We start from the raw sequence: 26,456 nt of genomic DNA on the forward strand, positions 1-26,456 counted from the left end.
TTTTGTGGGAAAAAAAAATGAATCATATTCTTAGAAGATATGAGAAAACACTGCAACTATGTTCTCTGTTGAAAAGAGTAAGACACCCACACGCAGAACAATCCAGATTAAACCAACGAAATGCTTCATGCTCACATGATACTGTTTAATGATGAAGGTTACCACTCTGTATCCTTCTGTAAATTCACTAGTTTAAAGTTTTATGAATCCAAATATCAAATCAAAATAGCACATAGAGCACTGTAACCACAAATTATACCAAACATATTTCCTGAACAACAAAGGTGAAATGATTTCAACAAATTCTCCTGCTTTTACCCGCAGTTGGTCATTGTTCAACCCCAGCATGTATGTATGTAGGAAAGTAGGGCGGCCGTATTAGCCGAATGTAACCTTGCTGCGGGGAGCAAACATACAGCCAAACTACTCTCTGTTGTGTTTGTCTCACCTGGCAAGAGGCTGACCCCCTGCGGGGAGGTGACAGAGGTCATGAGCCTGAGATGGTGAGCCTGATGTGAAAGCCTGGGGAAAGCTACGACAGCCAGCACCATCATCATAATCATCCCATCTTCATTTGCTGGACCCCCGACAGCCGTCATAAATAGAGCGGTCCTAATGGTTGATGGAGTGTTTGGGTCGTTGGGGGAGAAAAAAAGGGGCATATCATGAAATTGCATCTACCACTACAAAAAAAAAAAGAAGGTAAGGTCTAATAAAAAGAAGACTACACTTCTTATGGTGCACAGTGACTATTACTTTGCTTTGAATTTACAATTCTTTCCCACCCTCCAACTTCTAATCCTGCCCACAGCTTGTGTACCTTAAATCATAAAACCAAGATTGCAAACAAACTGCGTTTTATGGTCAAAACAAATTTTCTCAGCACAAGCACTTTCTCTACACACCAAACGGAAGAGCTGCTTGCTGTTGATTTTCCCTCAGCTGTTTCTTTATGAGATGTTTGGTCTGCCATGAATCACAGCCACAACTGGAGAGAGACACACAACAGAGTCATTAATTTGAATGCAGATTAACACATTACAGAGGCACGCCATTTCATTCCCTACACTACTGGTGCATGACAAACTCCGCAGAAACTCAGCGGATGTAATAAAATTTCATCGCTTTTTGATATTCCCTAATGCTATGACACTCTTCTGGCTTTATAGGGATTCTTTCAACTGTGATCAATGGAAATCGTTGTGTTCTGGTCTGACAACGGCGCAGTAACACACAATATACGTTCAGAATATGATACGAAACCTCACAGAGACTGTTTGGCTTATGCCAACTGTGAACATTACTCATATGCAGAGTTTTTTGTTGTTGATTTGTTCTCGGGTCAATGAGTCAATGAAAAAGTAGTTAGAAGATTTAACAGAAGAAACATTTCAGTTTCATTTGTTGAACCAACAAGCGATTCATCGTGCTCCTCATTTCTTGTCTTGTTCCCGTTTAGCAAACACCGGAAAGTAAAAACTGCTGCGTTTTTGTTTTTGACCTAGTTAAATATATAGATTGCTTGTTACTAAGTGACAGGAAAGACTAATATTTTATACCATACTTGTGTGTCTTTGCCAACCTTTCAGGTTTCCGTAGTTTCAGACAGGAAATGATGTTCATGTGAATGTAAACAAAGGAGCTCCAACTGAAGAACACCTATTTTCTGGTAGGTGGGGGGTTACCATTGATGTTGCTCCTGTCCTTCATTTCATGTTTTAAGACCATTAGAGGGCTTTTCAAATGAGGTCAAGACAATAAACAGAAAACTTGGATTCTACATTCATCATGCAGCTGCATTACTTAACAGGCGCCAGTAAAACTCCCACTATCAGGAGAGAAAGAAGGCGCTCTGGGGGAGTTCTTGCCAGCTTATATTGCACCTGAGTAATGATTAGTGATCTTCATAAAGTATAGATTTTTGCGAGATAGAGCGAGAAAGTAACCTAGTGACTGTACAGGGTCTACGCGCCTCTCACCCAATCACAAAATAACTGGAGACAGACACCAACTCCCCAGAAACCCACCCATGGATAAACAAGTATAGTGGACGGATGGACGGATGGATGGATGGATGGATGGATGGATGGATGGATGGATGGATGGGCCTCTTGCTACCTTGTCATCAAGAGATGCAGGAAGTGCTGAATATTTTGGCTCATAACACATTAAGATAGACTATTGGTGAATATCCTTCTGCATGCTACTTGCTAGCTCTATGTGTGTGTGTTTTTTTGTGTGAAAAACATAACAATTTGTTGAAAATGTGTCCAACAAAAAAGGCTTAGAGTAAGAATAAAAAATCCCAAATACCTTCTACTGTCCGTAGACGGGCAGTTTCCCCATCAGAGGCTCAAACATGGCGGAAGGTCACCGTTGGCATGTGGGTTGTGACTCATTCATCAGCAGCAGAGGAAAGGTTAGGCTACATGCTCCTGTGAGGCGGCACGTCACGCATGATCGTTCTTCACTCCGGGCTGAACGGTGTGCATCCACCGCACTATTTGCTCAACATGTCATATCTCATCTGTGTGAGAGTGCGTCTCAGCTGTGGCTCAAGCCGTGTGAGTTCGGCGTGAGAAACGCGCTGCGACCCGGTGAATGTTGACTGAGAGTTCACGTTTGCAATCTCGCCTGCAGAAAAAAACCCCAAAAAAACTGAGTTCTTCACATGTACATCAAAGTATATGTGCCATACTTTCCCCTGCCCCAACACACACACTCGCGCGGGTCTCTGTGTCAGACGACCCGCGATCACATGGAGCCCTTCATGTTTCTTTGAGCTGCATCGGGCAGCGGCAAATCTCAGATGACAGAGAGGAACAGAGGAAATAAGCCCATAAAACATTAAACAGAAGCTTCCCGGGAGGAGTGTTATTCATATATATCCATCTCCATCCAAAGACTTATCAAATGTGGCAAGTCTACTGTGGCGTCTTCAATGGCCACTTCTGCCATGTGTAGCAGGCTTAATGGGAAGCACATTAGACTGGAACCTCAGTGATGGCGCGCTCGCCGAGGGTGAGGCATGGCTGCATTGATTTCAAGGCGCTGGCGACGGCTTATCGGCCTTTTGCTCAACGCCGTTGCGTCTCTTCGTGAAGTAAATTTAGCTTCTTTTTTTTCCCCTTTTCGCGACTACATGGAAAGCCCTGGTTGTTCCCAAGACTGGAAATCAAAATCCGCCACCACTTTAGTGGATTTTGATGAGAAAGAAGGGAAATGAGGATGGAACAAACAGTCAGGGGAGAGAAGGGGGAGACTCTGTGACAGAAACTGTAAATCCGGATTTAATGCTTCGGTCTCAAATGGTATCCGCAGAGCATCAAAGAATCCCCACCACCCCCCTAACCCCTTCCTCTCTACTCCACTGTCAAATGGGGGAAAAAATAAAAAATCTAAGAAAGCAAAGGACTCAAAGGATTATACTCCTCCAATCGCATCTGATGCATTCCTCTAGTCCTCACTAACACAGACACTCCCCCACCCGCTTCATCCACACACACACACACACACGCACACACACACACAGAGGGAGAGATGGTGAGAGGGAGGAGTAGTAAGGGAGGAAAGGTTGTGGAAAAGGTTGGAGAGAGCGCTGAGAAACCAGAGTTTAGGGGGAACCAAGATGTAGAAACAACGTTCCATCTCTTGGTAGAGAGTGGAATTTGATTGGCATGTTTTCTGTGCGTACACAAACTCCACAAGAACAGAAAACGTTGTTCTCTCTGTTCTGGTGCTGTCAGAACAAAAGGAGATCTTTCTGTTCTTGAAGCCCTACTTGGGGAGTTCTTGTTTGTGTATCATCTGAGCAGATGGGCAACAGATGTGTTTCTGTTGTGTGTTTTCCTAAGATCATATGCAAGAGGTACAGAAAAAAGGATTCTGCACATCAGTTCTAGATGTACTGACCAGAAGAACTTTGTTCTTGCAATATTGTTCCGTCTGGCTGATATGTCAAGGGTTGGTTTGACTCAGCACTACTGAGTATGTCTCCACTGTAACACTGGTCCATACAACCAACCCGTACAGCACCATCCCTGGGCCTCCTTTAGTTGTAGGGCCTTCCGGACAATGCTACGGTACGGTTAGGATGGAGTTACAGGGGTCACCCAACACAGTCCATCGATCGGAGGACAGAAAAACGTCACTGCTGGAGACAATCAAGAGACAACAAGATAAAAACAAGTCCGTCTTGAGCTAGGGTTTTTGGTTTAACCCCGTCTACCCAGTGATAGTCCAACTGACAACAGAAAATCTCTCCTGTATACGGAAAACCATAATATAGCACACCAACTAACACTGACCTATGGAAATATTCCATTCCAACCATTACTCCATCTTTACTGCCTTCCTTCAACCATTTTATTCCCTCTGTTAATCTTCCATCTTGCCTTCCTACCATCTGTCATTTATCTCCTTCCTTCCTGAAATCAGTAATTCTATCTTTCAATATGCCATTGAAAGCAGACATTTACAGACGCCGTCTTATGTTGACCATCTTCGTCAGTGATCCCAACTGATGTAAACCAGTAAAACGTTTAGCATGATTTAATGATTTAAGAACAAACGATTATATTTTATATCAAACATTGTAGTCATATCACATGTCTGTTTTCAGCAGCGCATCCACAAGAGATTTATGGCAAACTTTTATCAACATACTTTAAGAAATTTGTCAAAAGTAGACCGAAAGCTCTACTGAGTTTGGAGTTGAAAAACCTGCACAGCAGCCAGTGAATGTTTAAACGTTTCACTCTTTCAAAGGGAAACATAAATTAGGGCTTAAAGGAAAAGTCAGCCGCACATTCGTCTGCGACCTGCTTAGTCGTATTAAAATCTGAAATATTCCGTACTGTAGCTTTAATGCCTGTTCGAGCTACATGAAACATCCTGTAAATGTCACATAGCGAGCAGCTCCGTTTGATATTTGAAATTTGTCGGGTGGGTCCTTTTCATTTTCTATTTAGTTTTTTCCCCCCTGCTATTGCACTTGGCTGAGATTTGATTACAGTGGGAGCAGCGCTGCAAGAGGTCTGGCAGATTCATCCGTCTCCAGTCCTGCTGCTTTCTGCTCCATTTGCGCCTCGCATTAACGGGCCTGTATCCTTATCCGAACCCGATCTGGATTCAGATGCGGTCACGCTAATCCGAGGCGCGAACGTCGCTCAATGGGCCGCTGCCAAATAAAACCACCTGCAGGTCCTGGTCGAAAGCGAAAGCCTCCTCGTTCGGGTAATGAAACTTTAAATATCAAGACACTAAAAATTAACTGGATGTCGCTGAATCTTAAAACGAGAAACATAAAACCTGACAGAAAGATGAGTCGAATGTGTCTGGAGCAGCAGCTCCCCAACTTTGGTCCTAAAAAATATGCACTAACCAGCATGCTTCAGGCTTGTCCCTGCAGCAGCACGCCCGATTTCAATTAACGGGTGATTAATTAGATTTTTGCTGAACTGCAATCATCGGAGTCGGGTGTGTCAAAGCAGGAAAACATCTGGTTTGGGAAACTCTGGAATAGAGGATGTAAAAAGTTTGAATACTTCTGTTAGCACATTAGCTTCTTGTGACGCAGATGTATTAGAAAAGTTTTGTTTTATTACTTACTTTTTTAATCATTTGACAATTAAGTCAAAATTTGCAGAATGTTTGTAAAAATATCAGTCAGGAGAAGAATTTAAAAAAAGACTAGAGTTATTAACTCACAGATTACGTTATTAGATGCACTGATTCAATTCCAAGTTAGCAAAAACAACTCTGCTAATAACATGGTAGCAGCTTATGTTCTTAAACTACGCATACAAATAAATGGGAGGAAATGGGGGCTTTTGAATGTGGCCACATTAAAACCTGATAGTCCAGAAGACTCGGTTCGATTGGGGACCAAAACGGCAACACTGATCCTATTCAGCCGACGCTGCTCGCTTTCTCACCGTGTTGTGCCAAACTAGCCAAACCCTTGAAAAACATGTTCCCTCCCTCGCCTGTGGGGGCGCTGCGCCAAGAACCACTGAAGGAAACGACACGAAAACCTCTGAACAAGACTTGACCGCAACTTCCTTCTTCGCAAAATGTAAAGAGAAATAATTCAAATGGTTGCTGGCTGAAATAACCGTGCTTCTGGTTATTTTTGTTTAATAGCATTTTCCTTTTGCTAGTACTGCAATGAAAGATGAATTTATTTCAAAGCTGTTAATAATGTGACATATATAAACATACAGGTTTGTATAGTAATGTAAGCCTCATCACTACATTATGGAGAGTGTTGAGGAAAAAATAAAGCTGAGAAGATAAATGCTAAGATGTACTGATGTGGAAAAGGAATATCTTAAAAGAAATTCACTGTCCAGGCTTAATGGTTCACCTCCATTTTTGGACAGGCCGCCTGAATGTGGATTCTAAAATAAATCTAATCTAAAGGTGACTGTGTTTTCGCATGTGCATTTTCGGCATTCGCATGAAGCAAGAGCGCTCAGTCAGATGTATATTCACGCAGGATGATGCAAGTTAAAGTAAGGATGGGTTTATTATTTCAACTCGATGAAAAAATAAAGATCCACTTCTTGTTCCTAGGCTTCATAAATCGGCTGTTATTTATTTGATGTGCTCGGAAGACAGGAGAGCAACGGAGATAACAGGACTGGAGTCGGAAAGAGGACGCAGCAACAGCGGTAGCTGCGGCGTATTAGGGTATATATATGTGTATATATATATATATATATATATATATATATATATATATATATTTCTCCCCAAAATCTCACATTTTGAGAATAATCTCAAACTTTCTGTAGAAAACATGAAAATTCACATTTCTTTTCGAAAAAACTCAAGAAACTTTGAGATTAATCCCCAAAATTCTGCAAAAAACTTGAACATCTTTGAATTTCAAAAATAAAATAAAATAAAATAAAAACTTTCGAAACTTTCAAGTTTTTCTAGAATATTTCCGAGATTAATCTCAACATTTCCGAGTGTTTTGGGGGAAATTTCCTCCGTCTCATCCCCATCAATGGCCTTCGTAGTGAGTGCCATTTATGTTGCAGCCGACATTTATATGTTATATTTAAAGCTAAACGTTTTCACACTATTAGATTCATATGGATGTTTCTTTTGTTCCAAAGTAAATTTCTGGTAACTTGCTTTCCTTTTTTTGGAACTCACCGTTGTTTGGCCCAGCAGGTGTATAGGATTGGCCGGCCCTGCACTTCCTGTTTAATTAGGTGGGTGACGTCACTGATTTCATCACTGGGTACAACCAAATGGAGGTTTTCTCTCTCTTTTTTTTAAATATTGTCTTGTTTGCTTTCTTTAAAGTAACCTTTTGAGTCTCCTCGTGTTCGATGTTTTATTTCGCAGACCATTTAGTTCTGCGGATGAGTTTGTGAATATTGAACACTAAAAATTCACCTGAAGAACTTGAAACCGGCGGCTGATGCTGCTGTCCTTTCATCTTTTTTTTTGTCTTTTTTTTTTTGTCACACTATTCATTGGCCCGCATCATCTCTCTTTGCAGCAGGAACGCCTGTTCGACCGGAACAGACACCTGTACGCTAAAGACGCCTCGCCTCCTGTTGACAGCAGCAGCAGCAGCAGCGGCACAGTGAGAATTTTCCACCCAGACCTGGGACGAAAACAGAGTGGAGGGGAAAAGAGGATTGCGGCGCCGCATTTGTGCAGATAATCTTCTGAACGAGCCAGGGCGAAGAGAAAAGTAGGAGTTCTGTTAACAAAATGAAGGAGAAAGAGGTGGGGGGTCGGAGAGAGAGAGAGAGAGAGAGAAAAAGAGCATCATCGAAGCTTAACTCTGAAAGACTCTCACTACCCAACCAGGTCAGATGAATAAAGAGGTTTTAACCTAATTTCTCTCAAACACATGCGCTCTCTACCCCTGCGTGACCGTCGGGAGACGCTATGAGGCGGTGACAGTAATCCAGTATTCCGACCTGGAAAATAATGCAGTAACATAATGAAGAAAAAAAAAAGGCATCTGAATCTATATGCTCGAATGAATATTGTTGGGGCATCGTGACCCAAAATGTGCTCCATTTTCACTCAGTTTTCAATAACTACGTTTCTGGACTGAAAAGCCGGTGGAAAAGCAAACGATAATGTGCTGCGTTTGAGCGGGAGTCATGACTCATCACATGGAGAAATGATGGCGGCAGTACAGCAAGAGAGAGAAAAAAGGGAAAAAAAGAACAGGCAACTTTCGGTAGTTTGTACTGACCCCTGCTGGACAGAGTGGAGAATTACACACAGAAACAAGGTTTCTGTAGAAAAGATGTGCGACAAAAATCTTAAAATGCTTCATTTCACTGTAATGGGATCATCTCAAGCTGAAAAGAAAGTAGGCATGAGTATCACTGCTGTTAACCCTTTGATCATTGTTGGAGCGAATAGAGAAAGTTCAGTTTACTACAGAACTGCGCAGGAAAGCAGCCATAAAAAATATCAATCCGTTACGCTTAGAAAGCATTTAAATGGAAGTGGACAGTTTTGTCGTTAACTTTAGAGGGTAAAAAGGAGAGACTCCTGAGAGGATTTTAAAAAGTTTATGATGCCATCATCTCTGAAAGCTGAACAGGCACACAGCATGACAGATCAGTCATCAGGCTGTTTAATGTCAATTTGCTGAAAAACCACAAAACCTCCAGTCATAGTTCCAGCAGATTTAGTCAAATCTATGTTTACCCTCCCAATGAAGGAGTGAGATCCTGCTACTGTAATTAAAGGTGAATTTATCATTCGCTTTCCAGGCACATCTTGCCATTTTATAGCACCATCAAATAACTGTTACCTACAGTTGTCATAAAGAGCCTGTATGTACCCAATATGACTTAAAAGAAATTGGAGTTTGTGATGTAGCGCCTTGGAAAAAGGGCCTCTGTCTCTTTAAAAACTCCTGCTCTTTCTGCATCTTTGCCTCCAGGAAGTCATCACAACATGGCTCCTCTTTTAACCCTTTAAAAAAGTTTTGTTTTTGTTTTTTTCTAACCAGCCTTTCATTGAGAAGTAGTTAGCATAGTAGTAGCTAGGTGTTTGCTAATTGCTGCTGGCTAGTCTGAAGGAGCTGTGTGGGGGCGGTGTGGCTGAGGTGGAAGCTTGGAAACTGCAGCTCTGAGGAGTTCCTAGGTCCATCCAGGCATTTTCCACAGCTGAATGGTTGCCACGGGAGACTAGAGGATTTCTCAAACACGCATGAAAGAATCAAAGCAACACTACAGGTATGTTTTGATACAATCATAACATGATTTAAAGCTAAACAAAGAGACAATTTTACAAAATACTGCCTTTTTAAGTGATTTGTATCCATAATGCACAAGTCAGACTGAAATGCTCCATGTAACCAAACAAATGTAACATGGTTTTATGTTAATTCTGACGCCAAGTTGGTTGGTTGTAAACCCATCGGGTTTATAAATGGTACGAGTATTTAAAATATGAATCCTAGAAGAGATCGTCTTTGGGACATCAGTGTCACTTTTATACGCAGCATCACCTGGAACAAAAGAAGTAGTGGCTGTCGTACAAATGTCATTCAGAAAGTCGACGTCTGATGAACAATGCAGAAAACAGCAAAAAGTGACATTTCTCCATGAATCCTATGCTAAAAAATAAAAATGTCTCTGCCACTTTTCAGACACTCCAGAAGTAAAATCCAACCATGCAAGTAAAGAAACCTGGGAGAGAAAAAAAAAAGCCTGATTTTCTGATTCCTATAATTAAATGATGGAAAACAAAAAAAGCAGCAACTTTTGCTTTTCTATATTCAAAACCAAGACTCCCCCACATTTCATTTACAACATAAAAATCTGTCTTCCAAGCTTAGAAACGCAGATATTTTACACCAGAGTGCGTTTTGAAGCAGCGTGAAGAGAAGTTGTTTTTTATTTCCTTCACACTCGTCTCCAGTCGAGTCATTTGCAGACGGCAGAATAACATTTTACAAGCCACATTACCTGTGGCGCTTTCCCGAAAGCAAACATTTTCCACTCCAGTCGACATTTCAGCACATTGCCCTGCACACGCCTCCTAACCGGGGCGCATTCTCCATTCGAACAGAGAGAGAGAAATTCTCTGAAGAAATACTTTACACTGCGAGATGGAACACAAAAAAGCTGCTGATGGGCTTCTGTGTGTACAGTTCAGGTCAAAGGTTAATTTTCACTTCTAATCGGGATGACAAGGATGCAAGGATGCTTGAAAACAGGAGTTGAGTTTCAAACATTTTGATTTATTGTAGATTTTCTGTGAAGGGTTAAAGAAATATACCTATATTTGTTTAACCCTTCCTTAAAAAGACCTTAGTCATCAAAAAAAAGGCAGTGGTTTAATTTGTGGCTGCACATTTGTAGCTCTACATATCTACAAAGTATCTGCAGGGTCTAACAAGTCAAATTTAAGACTGAGACATTTTTAATGCCACCATGAATGAAATTTAAGACAAAAAAAAAAAAGTATAACTATAGGGGATAGTTTGACCAAATTTGGTGTTAAAAATTAACTTGCATTTTGTGTTGACATTCATAGTGGGACTTTAGAGGGGAAAGAAAGTGACATAAATAAATGTTTTCTAAACATAGTCAAAGAAAAGACATACAGTACGGATTGAAAAGAAGTGGACCGAGGATGGAGCCCTGAGGAACCCCTGAGGTGAGAGGAGCTGGACAGGAACTACTGAGAACAAAGGGTTTGTTGATTGTTTTTAAAGTGCTTCAGGGATTTGGTTTTATACTAAAGCTATTGTAATGAAGTAGAACCTCTACTATCCTATTTTAATTCAGTTAAAAAGTAGACTGATTTTCAAAAAACTAAAATGCTTTAATGGAGCGCTTGAAGTACAGTAGTACTTCCAGCTACTATTTGGTACCGTAGTTCAACAGTACCAAATAGAAACTTTGACAAAAGTTGAACAGAGGATATGAACTCAACATTGTTATTATTTTTTGGAGCTGCCTTTAGCTACTGAAGTCAAACAACCAGCTTAACATTCAAGTTCAGGACTCTTGCAGAGTCAGACAGGACCTGGGATCGCAACCAACGGACCGGAGTTGTGCTCCGTCTTTTTGTTGACGATGATGTCCTGCAAAGTGACGGGCGCCGGCTCGTTACCGTCCCTCCGAGGAGCGTGAAGCAAGTCCACCACGGCGCAGGCGGGCTTCAGACGCCTGCGTCTTAGCGCCCGTTTTTCTGCTCGGGTTTTCACCGGAGGGAGCCCGTCGCAGATCCTGGAGCAGGCCGACGTGATGCCGCAGAAAGACGGGTCGTCGGACTGAGAGGACCCTTCGGAGCTTCCCTCCGACGGCGAGTCCCTGAACACGGGCTGGAGCAAATGTTTTATGAGCGGCGCGGCGTGCGCGGTCACGTCTCCGCGGCTACGTCCGACGGCTCCGTTGCACAGTTCGGGAGCGGACTGAAAATAGGGCTTCAGCGTCTCCACCCGGTCTGGAGGTTTCAGCTTACGTCGCCGCCTCTGTGTGAGGCAAGGAGAGAAGAAGAAGATTGGTGTTTGCTCTTCAATTCAATTTTTATGTAGCAACGGAATCGATTTTCACACACCTTTCTGTTCGCTGGACAAAGACTGCTGTTTTCCTCGGCGTGCAGCATTCCTTTTAATAAAATAAGAAAGCTCTTTTTATAATCTTGCAAATTAATACATTCTCCTGGTTGCATAATATGATATAATAAAAGTTTCACCGACTCAAATTTAAGACTCAAGATGTTTTTGAAAACCACAAATGGAATTTAAGACCTTTTCATCCTAAAAAAGGTATGAACTTCATCCAGCCAACTGGCAATGAATTTGCATCTATCCGTCATGGACACTAAGAGGCTAGCTAGCTAGCAATGGTATGCTAGCAGTGACTTACCAGCAGTCTCAAAAGCCCTGTGAGAAAAAAAAATTACACGTAGAACGTATGAGATTAAATAGTTCTGCCAAGACAAAAGTTCTGACCTGTGATTAACATATTTAAGGCCAACTTACATTTTTAAAAGTAAGTTGGCCTTAAACTTACTTTTAAGACTTCAAAAGTCTTAAAATTAAGACTTTTGAAGACCTTTTTTTTTAAAAACCACAAACTGAATTTAAAACCTTTTTCTCCAAAAAGATGTATGAACTTCGCCCAGCCAACTGGCATTACATTTGCACTTATCCATTACAGACACTAAAAAGCTAGCTGACTAGCTAGCGAGGGTGTGCTAGCAGTGACTTACCAGTAGCCTCAAAAGCCCTGTGAGAAAAGAAATTACATATAGAACATATACGAGATTAAATAGTGCTGCCAAGACAATTGGCAGAATATGTAATTAATGTATTTAAAGCCAAATTACTTAGGAATTTAAGACATTATAAGACCTTAGTTTTAGATACATGAATTTAAACCTTTTTAGTGTGCATGATCACCTTGATAATCTCACCTTCAGCGTTGGCCAACTGAAATGTCTCAGAGTTTACGAGTGGATAAGATGCCCTCCTTTTTAATCCCATCTCATCGCAGGGAGGATACTTCCTGTTGTGCAGACAGAGAAGTCATGGTTGAGATAGAAGCATACAGTAAAGCTCATCACCTTAGAACAGAGTTTTGCATTCAACCTCGCAACACTACGCTTTCGAAGTGTAATAAAAATCCACGGCACTTTGAAATGAAATAAGCACAAGCATCCTCGGCCTATTTAAATCACTTATTGATGCCTTCAAATGAGAATCGCGTGCTGGGCTCATAATCGACGTTGTACCTTTCGGGACTGCAGTAGGTGGGACTTTTGGTGCTGGGTGGTTCTGGATCTGCGGTGGGACGAACGGCGATGCGGACGTGGTTGACGCACAGCAAAATGCCGAGACACACACACAACACGAGAGAGAGCAGCAGGTAATTCTGCCTGTCGGACACCTGGAAGACACCGACGAAAAGCAAATCGGTCGCAAAAAGAAAGCAGTAACGCACTTTACGAACACGGAGAAAATGTGTTAGATGTCAGTGAACTTGTCTGGCACGCAATATCTGAAAAATCTGTCTTTCTACAGCCCAACCTGGCAAATTAAACTGACTAACTGTCCTCAGTTGTATCAGGTTAATAAAGCTGTGATAAAGCAGATGAAGGCTTAGTGCCGGCGGCGCTGAGTCTACCTCATTCTGCAGCTGGCTGACTCGGACAGACAGGTTGAGAACCAGCTGAGTCACGTTCTCCAGCTGGCCCTGCAGCAACTGAATGGATTCAGTCTGACGCAGGTCCTACAACAAGACCATTACAAAAAACAAGAAAACAAACAGCTTGGAATCATAACCAGCAATATGCACATTTCAAATCAATCTATAAGAAAGGCAGAGAGGACGCCAGAAATGGTGTCTATGTGCTTTTCAGACTTGGTGAAAAGAAGTGCCGCTAACCCCTAACCCTACGACAACCCTAACCTACTGCAAACAGACCTACAGAAAGAACCTTACAGCAGGGTTTCTGCAGGGGTCACCGATTCAAATTGAACATATTTTAAGTCCTTTTTAAGACCGTTATGAATAAAATTTAAGACCTGCTGTATCACAACAGAAACCTACAGAAGAAAATCACATCGTCTTCTCTTGCAGTGCCAAGCTTTTTCGCACAGAAAGCACCTAGCTTCATATGGGTTGTTTAACAGAAGTAAGTCAATGATAAATGTCGTCCACCCATGACAGATGCATAAAAAGCTGGGTAGCAAGAGTATATTAGCAGCTAGTCACTGGTAGGTAAAGGAACCGTCAACTATAAACCTAGAGATTCCTGACAGCAGTGACAATAAGTACTGTACTGTTTAAAATGCACTTGAACCTGCATGTCATCTGTACAAAAAGGGAAGGAAAATGATGTTTTCCAAAAAGTGAGTGACAGAAAACAGAAACGGTACAGATTGAGAAGCAGTGGCCCTAGGATGCAGCCCTGAGGAACATAAACTACTCCTGACAAACCACCATTTTATCAGGTAAGATCAGATCCTAAAGTTTTAAAGTGGAACTAACTCCCACATCAACTTTTTTTTTTTTTTTTGCTGATAAACTGTTGAAACAGGTTATTTAGGGTTCTGTGTTTTTCTGTGCAAATTTTGACATTTGCACCTAAATTTGCTTACTATCTATAACCGTTTTGCTGCTGGCCTCTGATTGATTGGTGTCTAAGCAGTTGAATTTTCATATTACTTGCAGCAGTTCAGTTTGGTACAACTTTGTCATAGCCCAGGTCTAAAACCATCTCACTCCGTCTCTGTCAGGCCAGCTGGTCTTTGCTAGCCATTGCTTACCTGCTCCTCTGCTATTCTGGATGTGTTTTGGAGCTTAACGATGGTTTTGTTGAAAGCTCTTTGCATCTCCTCCATCTGCTTCCGATACCTTGAATAGAAAAATACAAAAAATGAAGTTTTAAAATCCCCTCTGAAACTTTAGAGTTGAGAATTGTAGAACAGCCTCTTGTAGAGTCACCTCTGGCTAAGCTGCTCCAGGTAGCGCCCGCTAAGGGACATGTTCACCTCTAGCGCCTTGATTCGGTTGTTAAGTCTCATGAAGACCGACTCCTTCTGGCTGGAACCGTGCACCTGGTTTCCATTTTGCTCCGTACCGTTAAAGGGCTCTGCGTAAATGTCTAAAAGAGACGGTGAGGTAGGAGAAGTGCTGGTCGGAACAGAAGGACGAAACAGCTGGTCTTGGCCGCCCGATGGAACTGGGAATTCTTCCGCCGGAACGTCCGTTTTGGCGTCAGTGATGGGACTGGGGGCGGGTTCGGGTTCTGCGGTCATGTCTGCCACCATAGGAGGAACCTCAGACAAGGTGGGGAGACTCTCCGGCAGCTCAACCTGGTTCTTTGAAGAAGCGGATGAGGAAACTGGAGTCAGATTGAGGTTATCCTGAGTTTCATTGGAGGCACTGGTTTCCTCCTGTGCGGGGACGACATTGGGCTTTTCCTCCGTTGGATCGTTATCTGCTGAGACGCTGGGTTTCACCTCCGCAGAGCTGCCGCTCAGAGAGAGCGAAGGCTCGACGAGTTTCTCCTCTGCCGACATGTCCTGGCTCTTTTCAGGCCCCGACTGCTGCTTTGGTTCCTCAGAGGAGACGTCCGGCGTTTCTACGACAGGCGTGGCTTTGGCAGATGAAGACTCGGTGGCGCTGGGCGCGGGGAGGATCGGGATCTGACTGGGCTCCAGATCGTTGTGCTCGGACACGGATCCCTCTGGGTTCTCTGAAGGCGGTGCCGCCTCCGCGTCTGTCTCGTCTCGATCTGGCTGCAGCTCAGAGGCTGCGTCTGTCTCATCGGACTGATCCGCCTCGCCGGGATGAGGCTGAGGCTCGGGTTGGGCAGAGGAGGAGGGCGGGGCAGAGGGCGTCACGACGGAGGGAATTGTTTCAACTATGTCCACTGTTTGGCAAGTCCTCTTTTTGGACAGGGAAGCTGAACACTGCTGCCGGAGAAACTCCTGGAAAGAAGTCGTGCAGGAACAAGAGGAAGAACGCACAGCGCAGTATTCCATGTTTTCTCCATCCCGTTTCTGATTATCCTTCTTGTCGTCTTCCAGCTCCTCCTCCTTGTCAAGGAGAATGATTGTCGAGGTGATCGATTCTTCCTCTTCTTTTCCCAATGGAATGACAATTTTGTCCTCCACTAGGGGGAGCTTTTCTTCACAGTTCTCAGTAGTTGATGTGTCTGGAGCAGAAGAGTCTGTTAAACCCTGCATGTCTGCAGCGTTTGGACTGGAAACGCATCATGAAGAGGAAAACAAGGTCTGTATTAGACACAGCAACATGAGGGCACAGGGTAGAGCACTTCAATGATAAAAATACTTTACAATCATCTAAGAAATATCAATAGAGTATACCACGGAACTGTCTTTGTAATTTAAAGGCAAGCAATAATAAAACTTTTTATCCACCTTAAACATTTTTATTAATTACATTCTTTGACATTTTCTATTGGGAACCACGTCATAAATTACCACATTTTATTGCACATTTGTGAAGTTATTAAATATCTTAGTCAATCAGATTACTTGATAGTCCACTACACTTGGTGCTATTGAGGACCAAAATCGCAACATTTGCTACATTTTCAGCTGTCAAACGAATCAAATCCTTCGAAAATCTTGTTTCTCCTCCCTCACTTGTGGCGTCGCTGATCATTTGATTTTGGTTCCCAATAGTACAGCCTACTGGACTGACAGGTGTGAAAACACCAGAAGTCTAGACTTTGACTGGGCCATTCTACCACGATGTTGCTCCGTATTCTAGGACTGTGGCAGGTTCTTACACAGACTCAAGGTCAGCGGTCGAAGTTTCCGTGGCAGTTTCAGGTTGTTGTGATTGTTCACTTATGTTCACATCTTGAGATGAAAGGTTGCCTTGGAAAAACAAGAGAGGCGTTAAAGAATAACCAGCTGTCACCATGACGTCACTTATTGACATACAGCAAGAAGCTTCATAGTGTGCTGAACATCATAGATATCCGTTTTAGTTAGAGAGAAAGCAGAACGGATAAAGTCAGTAGAGATCGTGTTTATACCTGTCGTCTCCTGATTACCTCCAAGGACAACAGCAAAGTCCTTCACCATGTTGAAAATGGCATCTGAGGAAACGAAAAACCCAAACACTACGGTTAAAAGATGCTGCAGCACGAAGCTGTGAGCTTACGTATAAGCTCACAACTCAATATACAACTATTGAGTTGATTCAAGACCTTTCGCTGATCCAATCAGATTCTTGGACTTGTCTTCTCCAGGTACACTCCCAGGAGGATAATCTGAAATGAGGATTCAAAGCTCAATGAGATTTAAAATAAATAAATAAATAATTTATTTAATAAAACATTTTACTAAACCAAACCACTTCCGATACAAGTATCGGCCGATACCGATCCAATACAGAAAAACATCGCTGAACTGACTTAAAACATTTTTTTTTTTCCCCCACAGACATAAGTGTAATGAATTACAAATTTATTTGATGGACCAGTACACCATTAGGTGGTCAAACATGAAAAACAACAGAACTTTAATTTGTGCAGTCAGTGCACTTAGGAGTAAAACAGCCGATGTAAAGTAAAATAAATAAAAAAACTGGAAAAAACAAGAGGTTGACTACTTTGGTCACACATGAATTAATAGATGAATAGATCTGCCTCTGTAGATACTGATGTTAATATCAGATCTGTGCATCTCTACTGTACAGTAAATGTTTGAGTATGCATAGAATTGTTTGTTAATTTTTATTTTAATTTAAGACAAAAAAAAGAAGAAGTTCCCAACGCATTGTGTGGACAGTATGATCCCACCTAGATCATCGTCCTGATCTTCTGGTCTCTCTGGAGGATCAGCGATCTCATACTCTTCCACCATGCTTGTTCCGAACACCCTGACAAAAACAAAAAAAGCAAATCGCAACATTTCTAATGCAAGAAAGGACGCGGCCTCCAGTAAGCATGTAATAAAAGAAGGTGCTTTTACTAAAGTTTAGCTTGACTGTAAATATACCAACAAACACATGAGAAACAACAATCTACTTCCTTCCTGTGAACTATTATTATCAATATTTACTCCAAACCTCCCCTGTGCTACTGCACTTCAAGGTGGATTTATGTTCACACATTCAAAACGTGGGAAATGAAGTACAGCCATATATTAATAGAAAACCACGGTAACCAAAGGTGTGATAAACTATCTGTGAATTGAGTTCAGGTTATTCGGTATGCAATTTGCAAGTCTATTAGTTAGAAACAAGTTAATCCTAAATAGAGGGATTTGTAAATGTGTACAATATCAAACAGAGAGGAAACTTCAGCTATACAACTTCTAATACGTGTGTGTTTTTATAACTGTCTTTTTTTTTTTTAAAGCATCCAATTAGGGCTATGACTACTGATTATTTTAGTAATCGATTATTCTGCTGATTCATGATTAATCTGTCCAAAAAAAAAAAGAGGCAAATTCTGCAGATTTTTCATTTCTAGCATCAACATGTGAAAAGTTCAGTCCTTTCTACTCGACTTATCAATACAGGACAGGGCTGATCTGTTGATTGTTTTTTTGGATTAAGTGATCAGTAATTGGAATGGAGGTGATGCTTAACAGGAAATTGTAGAACATATTTACAGTTTTTTTTTTATCTTTAATTCAAATTGTTCATACTTCTTTGTGTAGTTTTGGCTTAAATACGACTCTGAGTATATTGTGTGCTGCAGCTGTGAATGTGTTGTTCTTTCAGCAAATGGTCTTTTTCTGAGTCTGTATACGGTTAACGATTCATCGATTATGCAAATAGTGATCAGCTAATTTACTAATCAATTAATCACCAGTAATCGTTTCAGCCTAACTTCCAATGTTTTTACTTTATTCTGCGTTCTAAAAATACATCTGGACACCTTTTTCGAGTCTGTACACTCTGGTTAACAATTGATCTATTGCTAAATTAGTTGACGATTATTTGAATAATCAATTCATCACGATTAATCATTTCAAACCTACTTCCAAGGTTTGTGTTTTTCTTCCTTATCCTTCCTGCCAACACTAATCTGAAAGCGAACATACCTTATGAGACTCAGGGGACAGAAATGTTCCGAACCGAAGTGAGAGACCAGCTCCACCTGAAAAAAAACCCAAAAACGCAGGTTATCCTTCAGATTATCTGGTAGAGACGCCCTGAACAAATCAGAAATGCCAGCAGCTGATTTAGCTTGGCTGAGAAATCAAAGGAATTGCAGTGAACAAACTGACTGGAGTGAATAATTCAGAAGACATGAAGGATGACGTGTTTGGCTAGAATGGCTTTAGGAAATACTCGTCAAGATTTCATTCTAGTAAATGATTCGTTTACTAGGATGGAAGTCAGACAATCATCCCGTCGATGATGCGGACAGCGTGCGCTACAAGAAGAACAGGCTAACCTTTATGTACTTGGTGAACATCTGAGGCGAGAGAAAAGAGAAGGGGAAAAAAACAAAGAGAAAGAGATTTAGGATATGTAGGCATGCTTACAAACAGGATGACATAAAGAGCTCAGCTCTAACGGATAACAGCAGGTGAGGTGGTGCCACCATTTCACCGCAGGAGACCAAGCCACAAAACATGCTTTTAGAAAAATATGCAATGCAAGCAACACGTAGAGACGCATAACTGCTCACCAGGAGCAAAAAATATAAGTATTATAGAAAATTCAAACGTGGCCATTTAAAGAGATTAACATGAATTTTTACAAATAATAAAGAATTAGCTTTTTCTTTTTTTTTTTTTTCTTACTGTGCTTTACGTCAACAAAAACACAACAAACTTTTACAGCGGTTCTGCTCACCTTCATGTATTTAGCGTAAAGATGCTCGTCCAATGGGAAGCTCTGAACCGTGCGTTCGTCCCTGGCGTGAAAGGTTCCCAGCTTTGACCACTTATTTGTCGGGTACCTGCAAACGTCCATTCGTATGACACAAGTTGCTCCAACGATACACACGTCTGAAGGTCAACAGGCACAATCTGGTGTTACAGTGACTGAAAATATGTAAGGATTTAAAATCCGATGATGTCCAAACGTGCCCATGGGCTTTTACAATAACGAAAAACGAGGCAGTAATAAAGTTCCTATCTGATTTTTAGCTTTACCAATTTTGAATAGAGAATGCAAAAGTTTTAATTTAAAGAGAATCAAGACTAAAGACGATTTACTGCAAATGCACATCACATTTTCAGATTGCAACAAAAAAAGAAGAAAAGTTCCCTGCTCTTTAGTTTTAAAAAATAAATGTTTTAAAATTCCGAGAATAAAGTTGTTTTAGTGTGAAAAAACAGACACGACCACCTCTGTCCGCGTGGTTCTTTCCTCCTAACACACAAGCGTTTGGACGATCGTTTCACAGTCCTGCTACCGATAACAATTTGATGCTGATGTGGTAAAACATTATTTAGTATTTGTTTCACCTCAACCAAAGTGTAACTTTGCAAGATGCTCAACATTCCTCATTTCAATTTTGTTTTTGTTTTTTTTGTGTTCTCATAAAATTAGTACTTCACACGCCTAATGTTGGGACTGTACTGTTGTAACATTATGACTTAATTCCTTTAACAATCTTAGCCTGGTCTACTCTATTGACCTGAATTCACAGTCCAAATAAATGGAAAAATGTAAAAACAAAAAAAAGAATATATCACTGTGAACTATGAAAATCCAAGTAGTGCAATGGTGAAGAAAAAAAAATAGAGATATTCCAAAAATTCAGTTTTTAAAGACCAAGAATTTGATTTGGCTCAACATTGGGGTTGGAAAGCAAGAAAACATGAAAATCTAAGGATATTATTATTATTACTATTATTATTATTATTATTATTATTATTATTATATTACCGATCGCTGATAGAGACGAGAAAGTCTTTAGGGGTGGAGGAGAAAAGCTCAAAATTAGCAATGTCCAACTGCTTCAACTGGATGGGCTCACAGAGCTCAATAATGAACCTGAGCAACAGAGATAATAAGAATAAAAAAAACACATTTAGAATAATATTCAGGTGGAGAATGAAAATACACGTAGTAACTGAAGGCAGAGCAACAAACCAGATTTTAGTGCTGCAGGGGTTTAACATGTACAAGTCCATGTTCTCCTTCAAGATGGCCGAAGTGCTCTGTGGAAAACGTTAGCAGACATCAGATTGATTTGCCTTCTTTAAAGTGAAAGAAAGTGGAATCTGTTGACATCTGTGCGGAAAGCAAGAAAAAATTGACAAAGTACCTTCGCCTCTGGGTTAGCACCGAGTAACTTGGCCCCGCACTCTACCGAGGCGTAGTTATGGAAGTTCTTCTGGACTTTTTTCACCGTATGAGACCCTCCGTTGTTAGAGGTGTGAGTGGACAGAGCTATTGAGGGGAGGAAAAAAAAAAGAAGAAGAAAAAAAAAAGCAGATTTAATCTGAAAAATCTCCCAATTTGAAGCGAACCACTTAAAAGTGTTGATCGTACTCTTCTCTTTCTCCACTTCCATCATCTTCCGCTTCCACTCGTCAAAAGTGGGGATGTCCTCGGGGTCTTTGCCGCTCGCAGTGGAGTCCGTGTCGGCGCTGACAGGGGAGCTCAAGTCCTGTCACAGATAATGAGGGAAACGAGAGCTGGGATACCTCCTCCGACAGAAGGGGGGAAAAAAAGAAAGGAAGAAAGAAAACAACAGTTCGTCTGATCGCCTCACCTGCTCTTTCAGCATGTGCGACGCGTTGGCTTCCAGATGCTTACTGCTGGGAGGACTCAGAGGGGGGGCCACTTCGGCTTTAGTACCTGTGGTGTGCGCATTGGAGGTGTTCTCCAGCACTACTGGAGGGCTGCTGAGGGAACCAAAACCAGCGTTTATCACTCCTTAAAAGACAAATAATAATAGTAATCCCTCGTGGTTTGTCACAGCCAGGGATGCAAGTATCAGAGTAATGACTTACTGGAGTAAAAGGAGTCCCAGTTGATTTACAAATAACAACCTTCTTTTTGGCTTTTTTCTGTTTATTTGGTCAGCATTTAATGCAGCTGACCCAAAACAAATTGTTATTTGTGTTCACTTATTTATTTTTTGAAAGTCAGAATATCAGAAAAAACGTAGCTGTTCATATCACAGAAAGACGACGATACAAGAGAGAAAACAGCCACTCAACTAATCATTAGTTGATTGGTTTTGCCAACCAACTTTAGATTAACTCATTAATCGACTTGCATCTCTAATCACAACTTTTAATAAGCATTTGTTAGCTCTATATAACTGAACCAACCTGCCATCGTATGGGTTGTCCTCCTCTTCTTCTTCTTCACAGTCGACTGGAAGCAGGTCGAAGTCGGTGACCTCAGGTGCAGCTGCTTCAGATCCATCACTTAAAGCAATTAAAGAAAACATTTTTACACCTTAAGCAGGAAACATCAAACGCAAACAAAGGCAAATGTTTGCGTGGAGCGCGGCGACGGCGGCAGCCTGCCTGTTTGTGGTGACCATGTGGACGCTGTTTACGTTGGGATCATCTTTGTATGGAGCAGAAATAACAGACAGGGAGTTCGTGGGAAGCGGTGGCGGTTCAGAATCCGGCTCTTCGGATCCAGATGTTTCTGCTTGTTGACGTTCAGGGTTCCGCTCGGGTTGCGAAAGCCTCCCGTCTTCCTCCGGCTCTGCTTCTTCAGTCGTCTCCTCTGATCCAACGGCCTAATGGAAAGACGGGAGACACTCGGGTGTGACCCTGGATCCGTTAACCGCAGCTGAGAGACTGATTTATGAGAGAGAGAGAGAGCGCTGAATGTTCCAGGAACGTTCAACACACACAAAGACAGGTTTGCTTACAGGCGCCATCTTGGTGTTTAGAAGCAGTGAGGATTTATTGGCCTTTCTGTTGTTTTTAGGTCTGCGTCTTAATACGGCATGTCAGGGCCGTTGTAGATAGAAAAAAATACAAAGTACATTTTTGTCAAAAACTTCTGATATTTTAGGATTAATCTCAGAAATTTTCTAGGAAAGAAACCTGGAAAGTTGCTAGAAAAACAACTCGGAAATTTCTGAGTTTCAAAAGTCTAAATTTTTGACTTTTGACACTCAGAAATTTCCAAGTTTTTCTAGAAAATTTCTGAGATTAATCTCAAAATTTCAATGTTTATTTTTTCTAGCAAATTTTTGACTTCACAGACTTGGAAATGTCCTTTTTTTTTGTTTTTTCAAGAAAATTTCTGAGATTCTTTTGGTGGAAATTTACTCCTTTTCTTTTCTATCTACAATGACCCTAATACGCCATCGTTGCATTTACATCACTTTGTAAAACTATTCCTACATTTGAACACTTTGTCAGGCTACAACCCCCTGAATGTGTTTCGAGGGGATTTGATGTGAAAGCAACACAACGTAGTTTATGTCTGTAAAGCAGGGGGGGGGGAAATATACATAGTTTTTACAATTAAAAATCTGACATTTGTACCATCCTTTGATCAACAACTTGTAAAATGAACCTTTGCTGAAAAAACAGCTGTTTTTTTTATTTTAAAAAAAGGTTGTTGTATAAAAAAACATTTATTACTTTTTTTTTTAGGTAACTTCATGGTACAAATTATAGATTGTGTTATTGTGATATAAACAAATCAGATAAAGAAATTAAGAATGGTTAAATAGGAAAAACAACATATGTACTAAATAAATGAACCAAATGGTCACAAAGAGAGTTCAGTAATAAGTTACACTATTATCACACATTATTTTCTAATACTCTTAAATATTCCTGCTAAAAAAAAAATCAAATACTTCAGATATCCTCATCAGCTTAAAGTATTTTTTATTATTTTTTGTCCGTTTCTCCTACCTCAGCATGTTCCACTTCTTGTGTCAGCTGTTCTCCGTTATGCTGATGATCTCCAGACAGCTTCCCGTTTTCAGGTAAACTCCAGACGTCTTCATTCTAAAACGATAGAAAGAAAGAAACACACATTCACTTTGAAACACACACAGATATAAGCATTTGACAAAAAAACAAAGTGATGCTGTTTAAATAGGAGAGCCTGAGACAGGATCAATTACTTTACCAATGTGTCAAACACACAAAACATTATCAAATCAACTTAAAAAATATTCAATGTTTCAGGTGTTTCTGCTCGGGCTGAAACAATTAATCACGATTAATCGATCATCAAAAATAATCGCCAACTAATTGAGTAATCGATTAAACAGACTCAAAAAAGGCAACTTTCTGAAAAAAACCTCCAGCATATTCAGAGCAGTAACTAAGCCAAAACTGAGCAAACATTGTACACACTTTGCATTTAAGATACAAAAAGAAAAGAGAATTTTGTCTGTAAATACCTGGTTCAGATTTACTAAAGAAATAGAAAATGTTTATTTTCTTATTTTTAAAAAAGGAATTGAATTATTTATTTATTTGCATCTTTTAGTGTATGTCCAATATTGTTTTAAAAAGTCTTGAATGGTAAAAGGGAAAAAAAGAATAAAATAAATCTATAAAATTAGGCATTTAAAAAAATCCATTCAGATTTAACAATTAATCGTCAGAATAATCAATTCCTTAAATAATCATTACCTGCAGCCCTAATTTCATCAGAACGTTTATAATGTTTTAGATTATTTCGACATCACACTATTATAGACCGTTACCTTCTCATTTGGGTCTGGATCCCCTGAGTCCTCCGTCGACTGGAAGTCCTGGGAGGACGCATGATTCTGAGCCTCTGGCTGTGGCTCCGTGGATCCCGCGTAGCAACTAACGCACCTGCTGCAGTAGAAGAGAATCAGTGCAATAATGATACCGAGTCACAACATAATGCACTGATAAAACTGTATAAAAGCTCAGGTATTTGGAAAACTAAACTGATATCATCAGTAAAATGACAACAGTTGGAAGACACAACCCAGGAAACAGAAAGACTTCACTACCAAACTGTCCAAATGAATCTTTTTACTATTATCTGTATTCTTATATGGGCTTCTGGGTGGTCCAGCTGTTAGTGCCATCGCCTTGCACTAGCGAGTCATCTCCGTCCGTCTTATTAAGAATGGAGATAAGATTTTTAGTTTTAGGAGTTTTGACAGGAGATAAAACTTTAATGGACCCTGGAGACTGATGAGACGTCTAAAATATCAACAAGCTTTGAAATAATAACCAGCTTGTCCACGACTGAAGCTAATCTTTGTGTGTCCTAATAATTCTCATAATAAACGATACTATTGTCATTTTGATATCATTTTAAGGTAATATATTGATAATGACATAGTCATACAAGTTTGCCCTCAAAGACAATAAACTTTAATATTATAATTCTTTGTTCACAGTCTAATAATATGTTGGACTAGGCCGCAATGCGGAAGCGTACAACCATTCTTACTTCTATTGGAGCAATAAAAATAATAATAAGAATAACAACACTACGTCTGGACATGGAATATTCATAAAGTGGTCTACTCAAACACAACAGCAAAAAGTGGAAAACTACTTCTGCTGCTGGTTTCTAAACAGAGCAACAAATAAAACAATAAATGTAAAAATAATAATAATTAAAAAAAACGTATAAGCCAGCGTTTGGTGCAAATTGATAAATTAACTATTGTTAACGCCAACAAATAATAAGTAAATAAGTCACATTAGTTTATTAATACATAATATGGTGACTAAGGGAGCACCAGATATTTACAGACAACATAAACTAGAACTGCTATTTCTTTAAACCGAGAAACAAAATTGAACTAAAAATATCCAAAACAGTCATGTCCACAACGATTTCTACAGAAATGCTTATACAAGTAAAATATTGCGTCATCCTTCCCGCTTTTTGACTAACAGCAGTCAGTGGTTGATATGCTGTAACTACCCATGATATAACCCATGTTAATATCATGGGTGGGACAGGTTCTTATCACACATATATCATCTCTGTTGACATAATGAGTTCTGTCAGAGGTTCATATTCCCAACAACCTCAGGCTTTTTAATCTTTTTGACACGAGGGACAAAAGAAAAGAGCCACTAACCGGTCAGCTGGTGAACCAAATCTGCCTCTGATAGGCTGATAAAAGGTCTGGGATAGTCAGTATTAGGAACCTGTCATTACTCATGCAAGAGAAGACTGTAGGGTTTGTTAAGAAAGCTACTCTTGTAGTCCTCAAATGGATTTTAAATTGGAATAATTTATAAACGTACCAAAAAAGTAGCGACTGTACAACATATTCCTATGGCTACTTGTTGATAGAGTATTACTAATTCAACCTCAGTCAGCGGCTAAAGCTACCTCATCCCAACAGGTCAGAAGTCAGCCAGGTGCCACATCACAACATAACGTCAGGGATAGCTAGCTAGCTAATTAGCTGCTGCTATACGAGTGTATTACGGTTTGAACACGGCATATTAGCAGTCAATTAGTTTGTAAGTCTTCTTCTACACGGTCAAATACCAGCAAAAAAATGTTTTTTTAAATATGACAGGTGGTTAAAAAACTAATTAAAAAAACTCACCAAAAGAGTACAGCTATACATAGCCACACTGACACACTTCGCCACAACAGTTGTGTCATCTTCATCCCTGTCCTGCTGGGACAGACATCGTCGCCGCACACAAAGAAACGTTTATCCTTTTAGTCTGTGGCTTCTTCAGCAGCGTAAAATATAAAATCACCCGATATGCTCGGTTTACGTCCCTGACATGTAACAGTCGCACTGGTTAACTGTGATGCTAGCCGCAGTTTTCCCAAACACAACCTCCTCTTGACAGCCAGTGCGACTCGACGTCCAACAGACCAATGAAAACGCAGCGACGCCCGTTGCGTAGTTCAAACGCCGGGAGCGCTTGTTTTTGACACGCTCGCTGGCCGGATATGCGGAGGCACCTTCACTCATTGTTATGTCTGGTCCTCAAGCCGCTAATACAGTTGTGAGAATTAAGTCTCTCCATCATATTTGTTGTGATTGTTTTGTATCGAACCCAATCCCACTCTCTAATGTTTTTGCGT

At 40.6% G+C, this 26,456-nt stretch overlaps 1 protein-coding gene and 1 long non-coding RNA gene across 7 annotated transcripts; both read right to left on the minus strand.

The window, feature by feature from the left end:
* Positions 1-388: 388 nt before the first annotated feature.
* On the minus strand, positions 389-2,629 carry LOC122841471. The gene is made up of 3 exons (XR_006372391.1): positions 2,314-2,629; positions 906-988; positions 389-612 (listed from the first exon to the last, which is right to left on the minus strand). It is a non-coding gene; the product is annotated as an uncharacterized LOC122841471 (long non-coding RNA).
* A 7,590-nt stretch (positions 2,630-10,219) lies between these two features.
* LOC122841469 (SUN domain-containing ossification factor-like) lies at positions 10,220-26,263 on the minus strand. 6 transcript variants are annotated; one of them, XM_044134780.1, is made up of 24 exons: positions 25,963-26,263; positions 24,112-24,226; positions 23,306-23,401; positions 21,947-22,167; positions 21,746-21,844; positions 21,181-21,313; positions 20,958-21,075; positions 20,731-20,855; positions 20,556-20,623; positions 20,349-20,456; positions 19,308-19,413; positions 18,904-18,924; positions 18,548-18,603; positions 17,296-17,375; positions 16,702-16,764; positions 16,528-16,590; positions 16,276-16,366; positions 14,460-15,722; positions 14,282-14,369; positions 13,137-13,241; positions 12,745-12,899; positions 12,427-12,518; positions 11,566-11,615; positions 10,220-11,479 (listed from the first exon to the last, which is right to left on the minus strand). In XM_044134780.1, the coding sequence occupies exons 1-24, from the start codon at positions 26,025-26,027 to the stop codon at positions 11,021-11,023; spliced, it is 3,840 nt and encodes a 1,279-aa protein (XP_043990715.1). In that variant the 5' UTR covers positions 26,028-26,263; the 3' UTR covers positions 10,220-11,020. The 6 variants fall into 6 exon arrangements, with proteins under 6 accessions (XP_043990715.1, XP_043990716.1, XP_043990714.1 ...); XM_044134781.1 differs by having other exon boundaries at positions 21,181-21,310; positions 24,112-24,229; XM_044134779.1 differs by having other exon boundaries at positions 24,112-24,229.
* Positions 26,264-26,456: the final 193 nt, after the last annotated feature.

Source organism: Gambusia affinis, linkage group LG12, assembly GCF_019740435.1.
Source record: "Gambusia affinis linkage group LG12, SWU_Gaff_1.0, whole genome shotgun sequence".
Taxonomy (NCBI): domain Eukaryota; kingdom Metazoa; phylum Chordata; class Actinopteri; order Cyprinodontiformes; family Poeciliidae; genus Gambusia; species Gambusia affinis.

Coding starts and splice junctions, on each gene's coding strand:
- LOC122841469 (XM_044134779.1), bottom strand. CDS start 26,027: ATGAAGATGACACAACTGTTGTGGCGAAGTGTGTCAGTGTGGCTATGT. Junction 23,402..24,111: donor ATCCAGACCCAAATGAGAAG/GTAACGGTCTAT, acceptor CTATCGTTTTAG/AATGAAGACGTCTGGAGTTT. Junction 11,480..11,565: donor TTTGTCCAGCGAACAGAAAG/GTGTGTGAAAAT, acceptor TGCCTCACACAG/AGGCGGCGACGTAAGCTGAA.